The 14,838-nt window shown below is 47.0% G+C and overlaps 1 protein-coding gene and 1 long non-coding RNA gene across 3 annotated transcripts; both read left to right on the top strand.

Annotated features, from left to right (window-relative positions):
- Nucleotides 1–121: 121 nt before the first annotated feature.
- Nucleotides 122–7,027, top strand: LOC308548390 (uncharacterized protein). 2 transcript variants are annotated; one of them, XM_081119819.1, is made up of 3 exons: nt 122–356; nt 1,030–1,156; nt 3,502–7,027. In XM_081119819.1, exons 1-3 carry the CDS (start codon nt 324–326, stop codon nt 6,066–6,068), a joined length of 2,727 nt encoding a protein of 908 aa, XP_080975945.1. In that variant the 5' UTR covers nt 122–323; the 3' UTR covers nt 6,069–7,027. The 2 variants fall into 2 exon arrangements, with proteins under 2 accessions (XP_080975945.1, XP_080975946.1); XM_081119820.1 differs by lacking the exons at nt 122–356; nt 1,030–1,156 and adding an exon at nt 2,463–2,525 and having other exon boundaries at nt 3,502–7,021.
- Nucleotides 7,028–8,606: 1,579 nt separating this feature from the next.
- Nucleotides 8,607–13,010, top strand: LOC308548427. Its single transcript, XR_013997602.1, has 3 exons — nt 8,607–8,772; nt 9,190–9,316; nt 11,272–13,010. It is a non-coding gene; the product is annotated as an uncharacterized lncRNA (long non-coding RNA).
- Nucleotides 13,011–14,838: the final 1,828 nt, after the last annotated feature.

The raw sequence follows: 14,838 nt of genomic DNA on the forward strand, positions 1-14,838 counted from the left end.
TGCCCTTGCAGCCCGAGAGCCCTGGGAACTCCACGGCCCAGCAGCCCGTGCGCGGGGCGGGCCAATGAGAGGCCGCTGCGGGCGGCTCCCGGTGACGTCATCACCGGGGCGGGACGCTCGCTGTCCGCGTGGCCCGCACTCTTCAATCCGCCGGCGTCCGCCACTCGGAGGGACCGGGATTGAGAGGGCGCGAAGGAACCGTGTCTCCGCCGCACGGACGCGGGTGCGACGCTCGGCACGACCGCCGGGGACCCGCGCCGGGGTCGGGACCAGATCGTGCTGCCCGGGCCGCCGCCTCGCTCCCGCCCGTCGCCCCCAGTCCGATGGCGGCGGCCGCGCGGAGGCGCCCGGCGGAGGTGAGTGCGCCCCGGGGCCTCCCCACCGACCCTGCGGCCCAGGCCCGGCGGGCGGCCCGCGAGGAAGGTGCAGGGCGGACGGGAGGCGGCAGCGGCGGGGCCCGCGCGGCGTGGACGGGCCTGTCGGTGTCTGAAGTCCCCGGGGTGGCGCCCGGTGGGGAGGCGAAGGTGAGGGCAGGAGGCAGGACCGCGGAGCCGCCGTCGGGGCCTTTCCCGGCCGGGGAGCCGGCCGATGGCGGCGCATCCGGGGCCCCGTGGGTGCGGGTGCCGCGCCCCTGGCGCTGCCGGAACGGGCTCGGGGAGGCAGCGGGTGCGGGCTGCGCGCGGGCGGCGGCGGCGCGAGCTGGCGGCCCGAGGCCCCGGGTGGGGAGCAGGCGGAGCAGGAGCCCGCCTCGGGCTGCGTCCAGCGGGCACCGTCTGAGACTCGGGGGCGCAGCTTTGCGGGAGGAGGCCCCGCAGGCGCGGCGGCCGCCGGGGTGGCGCCGCGGTGTCCGCAGGGCCTGCAGCTGAGGGCCGAGCGCGGCCGTGGAGCCGGGAGGGGCGGGCAGCCGCCAGCGCCCGGGGCCCGCGTCCCCTCCGAGGTGGGAGCCCTGGGGCGGGAGCGCTGGAGGACGCGCGGTGAGGGACCCGAGGCTCCGGGGGACGACGCGGACGCTGCCCGCCCCGCCCGCAGGGCCGCGTGACCTTCCCCGACGTGGCCGTGTACTTCTCCGCGGAGGAGTGGAGGCTCCTGGACGAGGCCCAGAGGCGCCTGTACCACGACGTGATGCTGGAGAACTTCGCCCTGACGGCCTCTCTGGGTAAGACCCCCGCCTGACTGGCGACTGCACGAGGCGCGCGGCCGCGCACCCTCCTTTCCCCAGGGGGCGCTCTGTCCTGGCGGGGACCCCGGGCGCTGCTTCCTTCCCTCGCGGGCCGCGCTTCCAGGGCCGGGTGGGTGGCGCGGCCCCGTCCTGTGTGCGGACACCTGCTGCACTGCGCTCTCGTCGGGGTGGGTGGCAGTGAGCCTGTGCGTTCCCCAGGCCTGCCCTGCCTGGCCGGGTGCGTGTGTCCGGGTCCGTGGTACCTCTTTTGATTCCTTCCTTTATCTGACATTTCCACTTATGTAGACCATGGGTTGTTTTTCAAGACCCTTTTGCAGGGTTTTAAAAGTTTTCTTACATCTCTTTTTTGTTTGTTTCTTTTTATTCCACTGTTGCTGATTTGTAAAATGGCATATGTTTAAGTTGTACATTGTTATGATTTCATATGTGTGTATGTTGTGAAATAGTTTCCATAATCAATTTAATGAACACTTCCTTCAACTGATACAATCGCTTTTTTCTTTTGGTAATAGCAGTTAAGATATATTCTCCCATTAACTTTTTATTATAAAATACAGTATTATTAAGTATTGTCATCCTGTTTTATATTATTAGATCCTCAGAACTTACTCATCTTATAACTGAAAGTTTGTACTTTTTCATCAATAACTCCCCATTTCCCCCTTCCCACTTCCCTGACATTCTATTGTTTCTGTGAGTTCAACTGTTCTTTAAATTCCACATCCAAGTGATATCATGCCGTATTTATCTTTATTAGTTTTCTTTTTTGTTTTTCGGTAATCCTCACCCTTGGGTATGTTTTCCATTGATTTTTAGAGAGAGTGGAAGGGAGGGAGGGAGGGGGCCTGGGATCAAACCTGCAAAGCAGGTACCTGCCCTTGACCGGGAATTGAACCGTCAACCCTTCAGTGCCCTGGCTGATGCTTACCACTGAGCCACTTTGGCCAGGGCCAGTATTTATCTTTCTGTGACTGGCTTATTTCATTTAGGAAAATGCCCTCCAGGTTTATTCAGGTCGTTGCATATGGCAGGATGTTTTCTTCCTTTTCTTTTTTTAATTTTTAAAAAAATTTTTTTTCGGGTGGAGGGCAAAGTTTCCTCTTTTTTAAGGCTGAATAATATTCCCTGTGTGTGTGTTTGTGTGTTTGTACTACCTCCTTTTTATCCAGTCATTCATGGATGGACATTTATATTGTTTTTGTATTTTGTGCATTCTGTACGAGAGTGGTGTGGCGAACATGAGAGTGCAGGCATCTCTTCCATATTCTGATTTCATTTCCTTGGGGTATATTCTAAGAAGTGGGATTGCGGATTCACACAGTAGCTCTACTTTCCATTTTTTGAGGTATTTCCATGCTCTTTTTCATAATGCTTTTAGGAATTTACATTCCCACCAACAGTGTACAAGCATTCCTTTCTCTACACTTTGCTAACATTTACCTGTTTTGTGGGTGAAAACCTTCTAACGTGTATGAGGTGATATCTCATCATAGTTGTTTTTTTTTAATCCTCACTCAGGGACAAATTGTGGTTTGAATTTACATTTTTGTGATGATTAGTGAGGACGAGCAATTTTTCATTAAAACTAACCTGTTAACTACTTAATCAGATCTTTTGAACATATTTTAATCCTATTGTTCTTTTGCTGTATGTGTACTTTATATTTTAGAAATGTTTCCCCCTATTAGATACCCGGCTTGCAGATATTTATTCCCATTCTGTATATTGCCGTTTTATTTTGTTGGACTTTTTCCTTTTCTGTGCACAAACATTTTAGTTTGATGTAGTTGCAATTGGTTACTTTAGATTTTTAAAATATATATCTTTATTGATTTCAGAGAGTGGAAGGGAGAGGGAGAGAGAGATAGAAACATCAATGATGAGACAGTCGTTGGTTGGTTCCACCTCCACGCTCCCCGCTGGGGATCGGCCCACAACCCGGGTGTGTGCCCTGACTGGGAATTGAACTGCCATCTCATGGATCATTAGTAGATGCTCAACCACTGAGCCATGCCAGTTGGAATATTTTAGATTTTATTTCCTCCTATACTTCTGGGGTCATATAAAAAAAATGATTGCCAAGGCCACTGTCAGGTAGCTTATTCCCTATTTGGACGAGGCATCCGATCAGTGACTCTCTCTCATCATTGATGTTTCTCTCTCTCTCTCTCCCTCCCTCTCTCTGAAATCAATAAAAAAATATATTTAAAATAAAAAAGCATCCCACAGACTCATTTCTAGATATAACTGATGCACATTTATGATGCCATTGCCCATTCTTATAGTCAACGTGTACTTCATTAGTATTTATTTGTGTTCAGGTTGCTGCTGTGGAGCTGAGGATATGACAGCACCCTTTGAACAGAGTGTTTGTTTAGGACTATCACAGGCCAGCACCTCCAAGGCACCTTTGTCTTCCCTGAAGACCCAATTCTGTGAGAGCTGTGGTCCAGTCTTGAGAGACATATTCCAGTTGACTGAGCACCAAGAAACACCACACACACAGACAGTGTTCAGGTGTGAGGAATTTATGAAACAATTGTATTTTAGTGCAAACTTCCAAAAACACCAGAAACAGCACCTGGCAGAGAAACCCTTCAGAAGCACTGTGGACAGGGCCCTGCTTTTGAAGAGCTATAATTTTCATGTTTCAGAGAAGCCTTTTACCTGTGATGAAGTTGGGAAGGACTTCCTGGCCACCTCAGAACATGTCCAGCAGCAGACAACTCATACCAGGGAGGAGGCGAACAGAATCACCCAGTGGTGCGCAACTATACAAAACAGAAAAAGTCATTTCACCAGGGGAGAATATAAGAATGCCTTCAGCCCCAGACAAACACATGCTCGGGACCTGGAAGTCCACACTGGAAGACAGTGTGTTGTGCACCGTGAATGTGGGAAAACATTCAGATATCAGTCCTCATTAATTGTTCACCAGAGAGTTCACACAAATGGAAAGCTGCTTGTGTGTGGTGAATGTGGGAAGTCTTTTAGGCAAACCTCAACCCTCAGTCAGCATCGAAGAATTCAATGTGGGTCAAGGCAGTACAAGTGTGGAAAATGTGGGAAGTCCTTTAACCAAAAATTGGTCTTCATTTATCCCTGGAGAAGTCATAATGGAAAAAAATGTGAGTGGTGCCGTGAATGTGCACAATCTTTTGGCCGTAAATGCATCCTTATTCGACAACGGACAGCTCCCTCTGGGGAAAGGCGTTATGAGTGCACACATTGTGGGAAATCCTTTAGAAGAAAATTTTACCTCATTTTACATTGGAGAGTTCACACTGGAGAAAGGCCTCATGAATGCAGTGAGTGTGGGAAAACCTTTACCAGTGGTTCAGTACTTACCCTACACCAGAGGGTACATATGGGAGAAAGGCCTTTTCAGTGCAGTCAATGTAGGAAATCCTTCCCCAGGAGTTCAGTACTCATTCTACACCAGAGAGTGCACACAGGAGAAAGGCCTTATGAGTGCAGTGACTGTTGGAAATCCTTTAGCTGTCAATCTTACCTCACTCAGCACATCTTAGTTCATAGTGGACGAAAGTCTTATGAATGTAGTAAATGTGGGAAATCTTTTACCTCTCGCCCTGGCCTTCTTTATCATGAGAGTGTTCACAATGATTCTAAGTCTTATGAGTGTAGTGAATGTGGTAAGTCTTTTACCTCTCACCCGGGCCTTCATTACCATCTGAGAGTTCACACTGGAAAAACGCCTTATGTGTGCAGTGAATGTGGGAAATCTTATAGCCAAAAGTCCAATCTCATTCAACATCTGAGAGTTCACACAGGTGAAAGGCCTTATCAGTGTAGTGAATGTCCTAAATGTTTTACCTCTAGCTCAGCCTTTCGTTATCATAAAAAAGTTCACACTGGTGAAAGGCCTTATCAGTGCAGTCAATGTGAAAAAACTTTTTTATCTGTTTCCAACCTTAGTAATCATCAGAGGGTACACACTGGAGAAAGACCTTTTGAGTGCAGTGACTGTGGGAAATCGTTTATTCAAAGACATCACTTCCTTTTGCACCAGAGAGTTCACACAGGAGAATTGCCTTATCAGTGTAGTAAATGTGGGAAATCTTTTTCAGCTGTTTCCAACCTTAGTAACCATCAGAGAGTTCATACAGGAGAAAGACCTTACGAATGCATTGAATGCGGGAAATCCTTTATCCAAAGGCATCACCTTATTACACACCAAAGAGTTCACACAGGAGAAAGGCCATATCATTGCAGTGAATGTGGGAAATCTTTTGCCTCTGGTTTTAACCTCAGAAATCATCAGAGAATTCATACAGGAGAAAGGCCTTATGAGTGCAGTGAATGTGGAAAGTCCTTTATTCAAAAATGTTACTTCCTCATACACCTAAGAGTTCACACAGGAGAAAGGCCTTATGTGTGCCATATATGTGGGATATCTTTTGCCACTAGGAGGAACCTCCGTTATCATCAGGGAGTTCACAGTGGAGATGGTCCTTATGAGTGCTGTGAATGTGGGAAATCTTTTACCTCTTGTTATGCCCTTCGTGATCATCAGAGACTTCACACAAGCAAAAAGCTTTATAAATGTACTGAATGTGGGAAATCCTTTAGAGCCAATTCTTACCTCATTGAACACTGTAGAGTTCACACTGGAGAAAAGCCTTATCAATGTAGGGAATGTGGAAAATGTTTTTCATCCAGCTCTGGCCTTCATTATCATCAGAGTGTTCACACTGGGTTAAGGCCTTACGAGTGTAGCGACTGTGGGAAATCTTTTCCCAAGAGCTCAGCACTCATTCGACATCGAAGAACTCACACAGGAGAAAGGCCTTATGTGTGCAGTGTATGTGGTAAATCTTTTATCCAGAGACATCACCTTCTTGTACACCAGCGAGTTCACACAAGATAAAAGCCTCAGGGTTGTATAGAATATCAGAAGTTGTTTAAGGATACTTCTAGTCCAATTAACACTGGATAGTTCATGGTGGAGAAATGCATTTGATTGCTAAAATGTTGGAAATCCCTAATATCTTAGATGACATTGGTAAAATGTCTTATGAGTATAGTGAATATATGAAATGTTTAACCAGTGTCTATGGTGTTTGTTGTTATCTGACATTTCAATAGGCTGAGCGCCTTATGGTGTAGCAAATGTGAAAAATCTTTTACCTATAGCTTAACAGTTTCTCAGTACCCGAGAGTTCACTCAGGAGAAAAGGCCTTATGAGTGCATGGCATGTGGCAAATCGTTTTACCAAAGATTTTACCTTATTATAGAATTTACACAAGAGAAAGATTTTAGACCTGCAAGGAAATGTGCAGTTTTATTTTTTATTATAATGACTCTGGAAGAAGCCATGGGAAGCCATCTGTCTGAATTCAATCTCATATGTCCAGCTATCAAAGTTGGGGAATTCACCTTAAGTTTAGGTTATGTGGGAAGAATGTGTGTCTATGTTGCAATTTCTAACCTGCCCAGTGCTCTTTTCCATTTTCTGTTGTCAAAGACATTTCATTCTACCACAGGGCAGGTCCCCACCTTTTGTGTCCATTACCTTCCTAGTTGTGCTCAAGGAGACTGACTTCTGTTCTCTCATTTATTGGAAGAAATTAGGAGTAATCTGAGCTCTTTGGAGATCACATTGGGCAGGAACCCACCCACTGCTGGCTCAGAGAATATCACATGAGTCTGGCTGGAGGTCCATGTTCTTACATGAATTTGTTCAGCTTCCAAATCACCAACCTGAACTGTTTGCTGCATATTTCTTTGGTGTGTTCAGTAGTGTTTAAGTCTGTACTGTATAATTTCTCTTTCATTTTCGGTGTTTTACTTACTGTGTGTGGTGTTTATAAACAGATTTTGACTCTACAAGTGTGAAGGCTGAAATTTTTTCTGGGGATATCGAACTTTGTGTTTTTCATGGGAACATTATATGGCAAAATAGAGCTCACTGGTTTTTGCCAAATATGCATTCCTGCCAACAACCTTCTAGGAAAGATTGCAGGGCTTTCTGTTCCTCATTTGAAGCCTGGATGCTATGAATTTTAGGAGATATAGAATGTTTAGTTGACCCCACCCATCAGAAAATGAATGATGTAAGTTTGTGAACTCATTTCCCTAGCAACCCATTTCTCTAATTGTCACCCCCTTGATGTGGATCTTCAAAAACCCTGCCCCATTTTCCCCAACTTGCAGCATGTCTTCTGTTTCTACTCAAGGCTATGTTGCCTGATTTGCAAGTCTTATAATAAATTACCTTTTAGCACTGGCCATTTTGGCTGAGTGGTTAGAGCCTGGATTTGAAGTCGACACCTATCTTGGTGGCAGGGTTGATGATTCTTTCTCACCTTGATATCCTTCCTCTCCCTTCTCCTTTTCTTCTACTTTCTCAAAATCAATGGGGAAAAAGTATCCTCGATTGAGGAAAAGGAACAACAGAAAACCTCCTTTTGATTTTTCAGGACAGTGTGATGAAATTTTTGTTTACAATCAGTGTCTCCAAACAAGTTGAATGTACAACAGGAAGAGTGAACTGTATGTAAGTTAGTCTTTGTGTGATGATGACAGACATACTGCAGGTGTTGGTGGCAGAGATATAGGGGGAATCTCTGTGCCTGCTCTTCAGTTTTTAGTATTCATAAAACTAAAAAAAAATAAAAAATAAATAAATTCTTATTAAAAAATAAGTTGCTCTCTGGTTGAGATACACGTAAGATTGCTAAAGGGAACTGAATGTACCTTAGGATATACACTAAGAATCACAATACTAATAAAACTGTTATCAGTGGGTAGCACACAGTCACTGTCAGACTGACAGAGGCAAGATAGTTTTCAGGTGGAACCAGAGCCCGAGCTCCAGCCTGTTCGCCTGCTTCGGGGCAGCTTAACAGTCCTTCGCTCACCGCTCTACCTTTTTCTGACCAAACAATGACAGGACACTGAGCAATGCTTCAGGCTACACACATTTGAAGAGCAGTAAGAATGTTTCAAGCTGTGGGGACGCATTTTATGTGTGAATGACTATGGAACCATATAGTATTTACGTAAATAGGTCTGGCGTATCTAAGAACGTTTCATCGTCTGGGAGTAGGCTGACTTGCTTGGAGTCTAAACTAATGTCTCTCCTCCTCCTCTAAAAACCAGCCAAGCCCCTCCGCCCATTGATCCAGGCACCTTTTGGGTCCTCCGCTCCTGGTGCCCTGCAGTCAATGCTGTGGGTGGGGCTGAAGGGAACGCTTTCCCTGTTACCTCTGGAGCGCTAGGAACTACATTACCCAGGAGGCCACGCGATCGGAAACCTCCCTGAAGAGCCATTGGCAGGTCCTCGGGGCATTTAGTGCGTGCGGGCGCCTGGAGAGGGACTTCCGGTCTCCTCCGGAAGAGCCACTTCGCCACTCCCGGGATCCCTAGCGAGGGATTGGGGCCCCGGGAGGGAACTCCGGAGGCGTGGCCAGAGCCGTCGCGCCCAGAGAGGCGGGTCTGAGGCTCCCACGCTGCCGGGGTAACGCGCTCCAGGACCCGGACTGCACCGCAGTTCCCGGGGCCGCCCCTCGCTCCCGCCCATTGCCCCCAGAGTCCGATGGCGGCGACCGCGCGGAGGCGCCCGGCGGAGGTGAGTGCGCGCCCCGGGGCCTCCCCACCGACCCTGCGGCCCAGGCCGGGCGTGCGGACCGCGAGGAAGGTGCAGGGCGGACGGGAGGCGGCGGCCCGAGGCCCCGGGTGGGGAGCAGGCGGAGCAGGAGCCCGCCTCGGGCTGCGTCCAGCGGGCACCGTCTGAGACTCGGGGGCGCAGCTTTGCGGGAGGAGGCCCCGCAGGCGCGGCGGCCGCCGGGGTGTCGCCGCGGTGTCCGCAGGGCCTGCAGCTGAGGGCCGAGCGCGGCCGTGGAGCCGGGAGGGGCGGGCAGCCGCCAGCGCCCGGGGCCCGCGTCCCCTCCGAGGTGGGAGCCCTGGGGCGGGAGCGCTGGAGGACGCGCGGTGAGGGACCCGAGGCTCCGGGGGACGACGCGGACGCTGCCCGCCCCGCCCGCAGGGCCGCGTGACCTTCCCCGACGTGGCCGTGTACTTCTCCGCGGAGGAGTGGAGGCTCCTGGACGAGGCCCAGAGGCGCCTGTACCACGACGTGATGCTGGAGAACTTCGCCCTGACGGCCTCTCTGGGTAAGACCCCCGCCTGACTGGCGACTGCACGAGGCGCGGCCGCGCACCCTTCTTTCCCCAGGGGGCGCTCTGTCCTGGCGGGGACCCCGGGCGCTGCTTCCTTCCCTCGTGGGCGGCGTTTCCAGGGCCGGGTGGGTGGCGCTGCCCTGTCCTGTCTGCAGCAGCCCCAACACCTGCTGCACTGCGCTCTCGTCGGGGCGGATGGCAGTGAGCCTGTGCGTTCCCCAGGCCTGCCCTGCCTGGCCAGGCCCGTGTGTCCGGGTCCATGGTACCTCTTTCGATTCCTTTTTTTATCTGACATTTCTGAGCGCCACCCTTTGCTAGGAATTGCAGTCATTGTCTTGTTCCAGGCCACTTAGCAAGAAGTATGGGGCTTGCTAAGGCCAGATGCTTCTTGTGTGAGAAGTTGTAGGAAAATCTTAAGCATAAGACAAGACAGGTTATTTGTACGTAAAAGCCACTGGAAACAGCTTGGGTAGCCGTGAAAGTTAGGTGGGATGCTGCCTCAGGGAATCAGAAGAGCTAGGCGGGCAGAAGGAAGGAAATGAAGGGAGGGAGAACTTCCAGAGATTAGTACAATTCCATCTGCGTCTCATCCCCTACTTCTCCCTCCCCCAGTACAACTACTGTGCCAAAATCTCCATGTGTATCATTTCAATACCTTTTTTTGTATTTTACTACACACACACACACACACACACACAACACTGTCTTGTGATTTCTTAAGAAATATAATTTGGTCCTGTAAAATTTTAAATAAATGTAGTTTTTTGGGGGCAAAAAAAAAGAGCAAGGCAAACAGTATGAGCCAGGTGGATGGAGTCTTAGATATGAAGCCCACCTGCTGGCTCTCTGGGGTAGGGCTCAGAAAAACCAATGGCCTCTACTAGCAGTTCTTTGTGGGAGAAAGCTGCTTTGAGCTCTCATCCTGCTACCAGACTCCTCTGTTGTCTGTGGTGCCTTTCTAGTTGCTGTTGTAGCAGTGAAACTTGGGGGGGGGGGGTAAGTCCAAGTAAGCCCCTGTGTGGGCCTTTTAAGAGGAACTCCGTGGGACTCCAGCAGCCCTCTGTTTCACTCAGCCTCTGTGCCCTCTGGTTTTTTCAGGCAGAATTTGGCCAGGGGTCTGGTGTGGGCCTGGGATCCCTTGCTCCTTAGGGTGTACTTCCACAGCCCACATCTCCCTCCTAGTTTTTATGTACCACATACGGGTGTGGGACCAGCCCATTCTTCATCTGTGCCCTATCTAGCAGTCTCAATGTGGCTTCTTCTTTAACCTTTATCGCCCAAAAGGGAACTTTTGTTCCCGGCAAGGAGTGGGTCCCGCTGGCCGAATGGGAACTTTCGTTCCCACTTCATTTGAGTTATTTCTTGCTCCTTCTTTGATGATGGTTGGAGTGCGTAATGATGTCAGGACTATTTATCTCTCAACAAATGTCCCTTTTGACCTGCTAGCCCGCCCCCCTTTTTCTGGGCAGTATCTATAACAACAAACATTGTCTTGGAACTCCCCTCCTCGCTCAACACTTCCCCCTTTTGACACGCTGCGCTGGCACTTCCTTATGAGTATCTGACAACGAACTTTTGGCCTTGGATTCCCCTCGCTCAACACAGGCCCCTTTTGACGTGCAAGCTGGCCCTTACTTATCTTAGGAGGATACAACAACAAGCTTAGGCCTTGGATTCCCCTCACTGTTGCTATCTCTTCTGGGCTAAGATTTTTTAGTTCCCCTGCTAACTTCGATGGTGAACAGTTCCCTCAAAGTTGTCTGAGTGTTATAAGCATTTATTCAAACTCTCCTGATTCTTTGGCTGGCTTTTTATCGGCTGCTCCATTTATTTCGGTATGTATTACTTACATTTCGTAATTGAAAATTTTCTCCACGAAGCAATCCTCACTTGGATAAAAATCTTTGTGTGCATATATTTTTGTATTTATTCGCTGCATTTTGATTCAGGAAAAAACCACTCTAACATCACCGTGAATCGCAAAAGAAAATTACAAGAGAGTAAAATTACGGAGGAACTTTTCGCAGACAGCAATTCCGACGCACATATTACAGACGACAATGACAGCTCCGAGGGAGAGGACGGCACCATCGACCAAGACTTAGCTCAAACTCAGGCAAAGGAATGGGTGAAAAAGTCAAGGAGCTACGTATTTCAACATCCATTCATTTTTTCCGGTGGTGAAAAGGGTTTGAATGCAAATGAAGCTCCTAATATCACAGCAAGTTCCTCACCCATGACAGTATTTTTCCTCTATTTTCAAGAAGTTATTCACCTGCTAGTGCTTGAGACAAACAGATATTACTCCCAGTTTATACAGAAAAAGGAAGTTGGATCATCTCCGGAACCTGACATAAAATACTCCGAAATGTGTACTTTTTTGGCAATTGTGATTCAAATGGGACATGATATCAGAGATTCTCTAAAAGACTATTGGGCACGATTGGAACAGTTTTACACCCCTTTCTATGGTAATGCAATGGCATGCGATAGGTTCTTACATATCCTTAGATTTTTACATTTCACAAACAATGAGAATGAACCAAACAGGAATGATGAAAGTTATGATAGACTCTGGAAGATAAGAAACCTTTTTGATGTTCTCATTGAAAAATATTCTAAACTTTACAGGCCTTCAGAGTACCTAGCAGTGGATGAAGTCAGAGTGATTTTCAAACAGTACATTCCAAAAAAACATAAGAGGTTCGGAATAAAAATCTATAAGTTGTGTGACTCAGCGGGATATACAGTAGATATGACTGTTTACCTGGAGAAGGACAGGCAAAACGCAGCAAAAGACATAACAGCTACGCATGCGACTGTGAAAACTTTGACGAGAAGAGTGGAAGGAAGGGGGCATAAGCTTATGATGGATAATTTTTTTTCTTCTCCTGAACTTTTCGATGACCTAAGGAAAATAAAAATAAATTGCTGTGGGACAGTTAGAGCAAATCGAATTGGTTTGCCGAAAGAATTCAAAGACAAGAAATTGAAAATGAAACGCGGAGATGTGAAGGTGAGATGCAGACGAGATCTAACGGTGATTATTTGGAGAGATAAAAGAAATGTCCATATGTTGACAAATATGCATGTGCCACCTGAAGAGGGGAACTTCTGTGATAGCCAGGGGAAACCTCTGAAACCTGGAGTCATAAAAGAATACAACAAACATATGGGTTACGTTGATAAATCCGACAGAATGGCTAATAGTTACTCCATTAGCAGACGAACTTGGAAGTGGACGAAAAAGTTATTCTTTCACCTCCTTGATCTGACTATTCTAAATTCATGGATTGCCTTTGTTTCTGTAGGGAGCAAGTTGACCCATCGAGATTTTCGTTTGGTGCTCGTGAGAAATCTTTTGGAGGCCGCTAGGGAGGAGAGTCAACCTACTTATTGCCTGATAGGCCGGCCTGCTGCTGCGTCAACAAGCGTCGTTCGCCTTGATGCGAGAGATAATGAGCACTGGATAGAGAGAGGAAAGAAAGCCAGATGCCGCTTATGCTCACTTCGAGGCAAAGAAAGTCGCACGGTTTTTCGATGCTCAAAGTGCAACGTAGGCCTGTGTGTAGACAACTGTTTCAAATTATTTCACACAAAAACTAATTTAGAATAAAAAGAACTTTTTGACGACCATTTCCAAGAGTGAAATGTTAAGAAAATGTAATAATAAAAAATGAAGTGTTTATTTTTTGTATTGAAAAAATGTAATTTAAATTGTAAATGTAATTTTTACATTTTTTAACATCAGTAACATATATTAAAAGATAACTTTACAATACATTTTCTTTGTAAATGTTTTTACTTTTCATAAATAACTCAAAAAATAGATAAGATAGAGGCAAAAAAGTAAATGCCTGCAGAGCTGAATTTAAATACCCAAAAAAGCTCCGGCCGGGAGACCCCACTACGGAATTTAAATGCCGTCTTTTAAAGGTTAACTCTGTTCTTGTAGTACTTCCATTCAGCCAGATTTCAGGTGATTCTGAATGATGGCAGTTCTGTAATTTAAGTGTAATTTTGATATGGTTGTGGGAGGAGCCTAGTGCTGTGTTCATCTATGCAGCCATCTTGACCAGAAGCTCCATTGGTTCATTTATGTACCCTGCCAAAGGATCGAACCTGCAACCTGGGTGTATCAGGATGATGCTCTAACCAACCATTACCTAGCCAGGACCTGAATCAATTTCTTTATGATTATATAATGACTCTTCATCTCTTTATACAGGTTTTGCGTTAAAGCCTATTTTGTCTAGTATAAGTATAGCTGCTTATAAGTGTACGTTACTCTCTTTTGACTTCCATTTGCATAGATTTTTTCTTTTTAATTTCTACACTTTCATCCCATTTCCTTGTTAAAGCTGATGTGAATTTCTTGCATACAACGTCTAATTTGAACCTGTTTCTTTGTTTTTTTTAATTCACACCCAGAGATGTTTTTTTCATTGTTCTAGAGAGAGCAAAGGCGTGGGAGGGAGAGATAGAGAAACATAGATGAGACACAAAAACACCAATCTGCTGTCTCCTGGGTGCCCCTGGGGATCAAGCCCACAACCCAGGCATTTGCCCGGACAAGGAATTGAACCAGTGACCTCTTGATGCATGTGATGATGCTCAGCCAACTTAGCTACACAAGCAAGGGCCAGAATTTCTTTTTAATTCATTTTAAAAAAATGTTTCTGCCCGACTGGCATGGCTCAGTGGTTGAGCCTCAACCTATGAACCAACAGGTCACGGTTGGATTCCCAGGCAGGACACATGATCAAGTTGCCTGCTTAATCCCCAGTAGGGGACATGGAGGAAGCAGCAGATAGATGATTCTCTCTCATCATTGATGTTTCCATCTCTCTGTTCCTCTGTTTGAAATAAATAAATATATATATTTTTGAAAGGTGTATGGCCCTGGCTGGTGTGGAAAAAAGATGAATAAAAATAAAATGGTAACTCTGGCAGCCCAGTGTGGTTCAGTTGGTTGAGCATCCTCCCATGCACTTCAGGTTCAATTTCCGGTCAGGTTGCAGATTAGATCCCTGCTTGGGAAGTATGCAGGAGGTGGCTGTCCTAGGCTTCAGCCCTCTCAGTGTTTGACCTCATTGCACTGCATTGTATTAATCCAGCAATTTTCAACCTTTTCCATCTCATGGTACACATAAACTATTTACGAAAATTCTGAGGCACAGGAAAAAAATATTTTTTGTTGAGCTGACCCAAAGAAATAGGTATAAGAGGTGTGAATGAATCTAAATTAGAACATATCTATCTTTTTTGTGTTACATACACCCATTCTTATGTCCTTTCTTTGGTGAGTACTCTACCACTCTTTTGCCTTAGTAGTAATGCCCAGTAGCAACTTCCTCAACTGAATTTTAACTCCTTTCTTAAAAAGCATGCCATGGACTCATTTCTCAATGTGACAAACATTTGTGATGGTGTTGCTCCATTCTTAGAGTCAACATGTACTTCACCTGCTTTTATTTGCATTCAGGTTACTGCTGTGGAGCAGAGGATGCAGAAGC

This window comes from Miniopterus schreibersii (genome assembly GCF_964146895.1).
Source record: "Miniopterus schreibersii genome assembly, chromosome: 18".
NCBI lineage: Eukaryota > Metazoa > Chordata > Mammalia > Chiroptera > Miniopteridae > Miniopterus > Miniopterus schreibersii.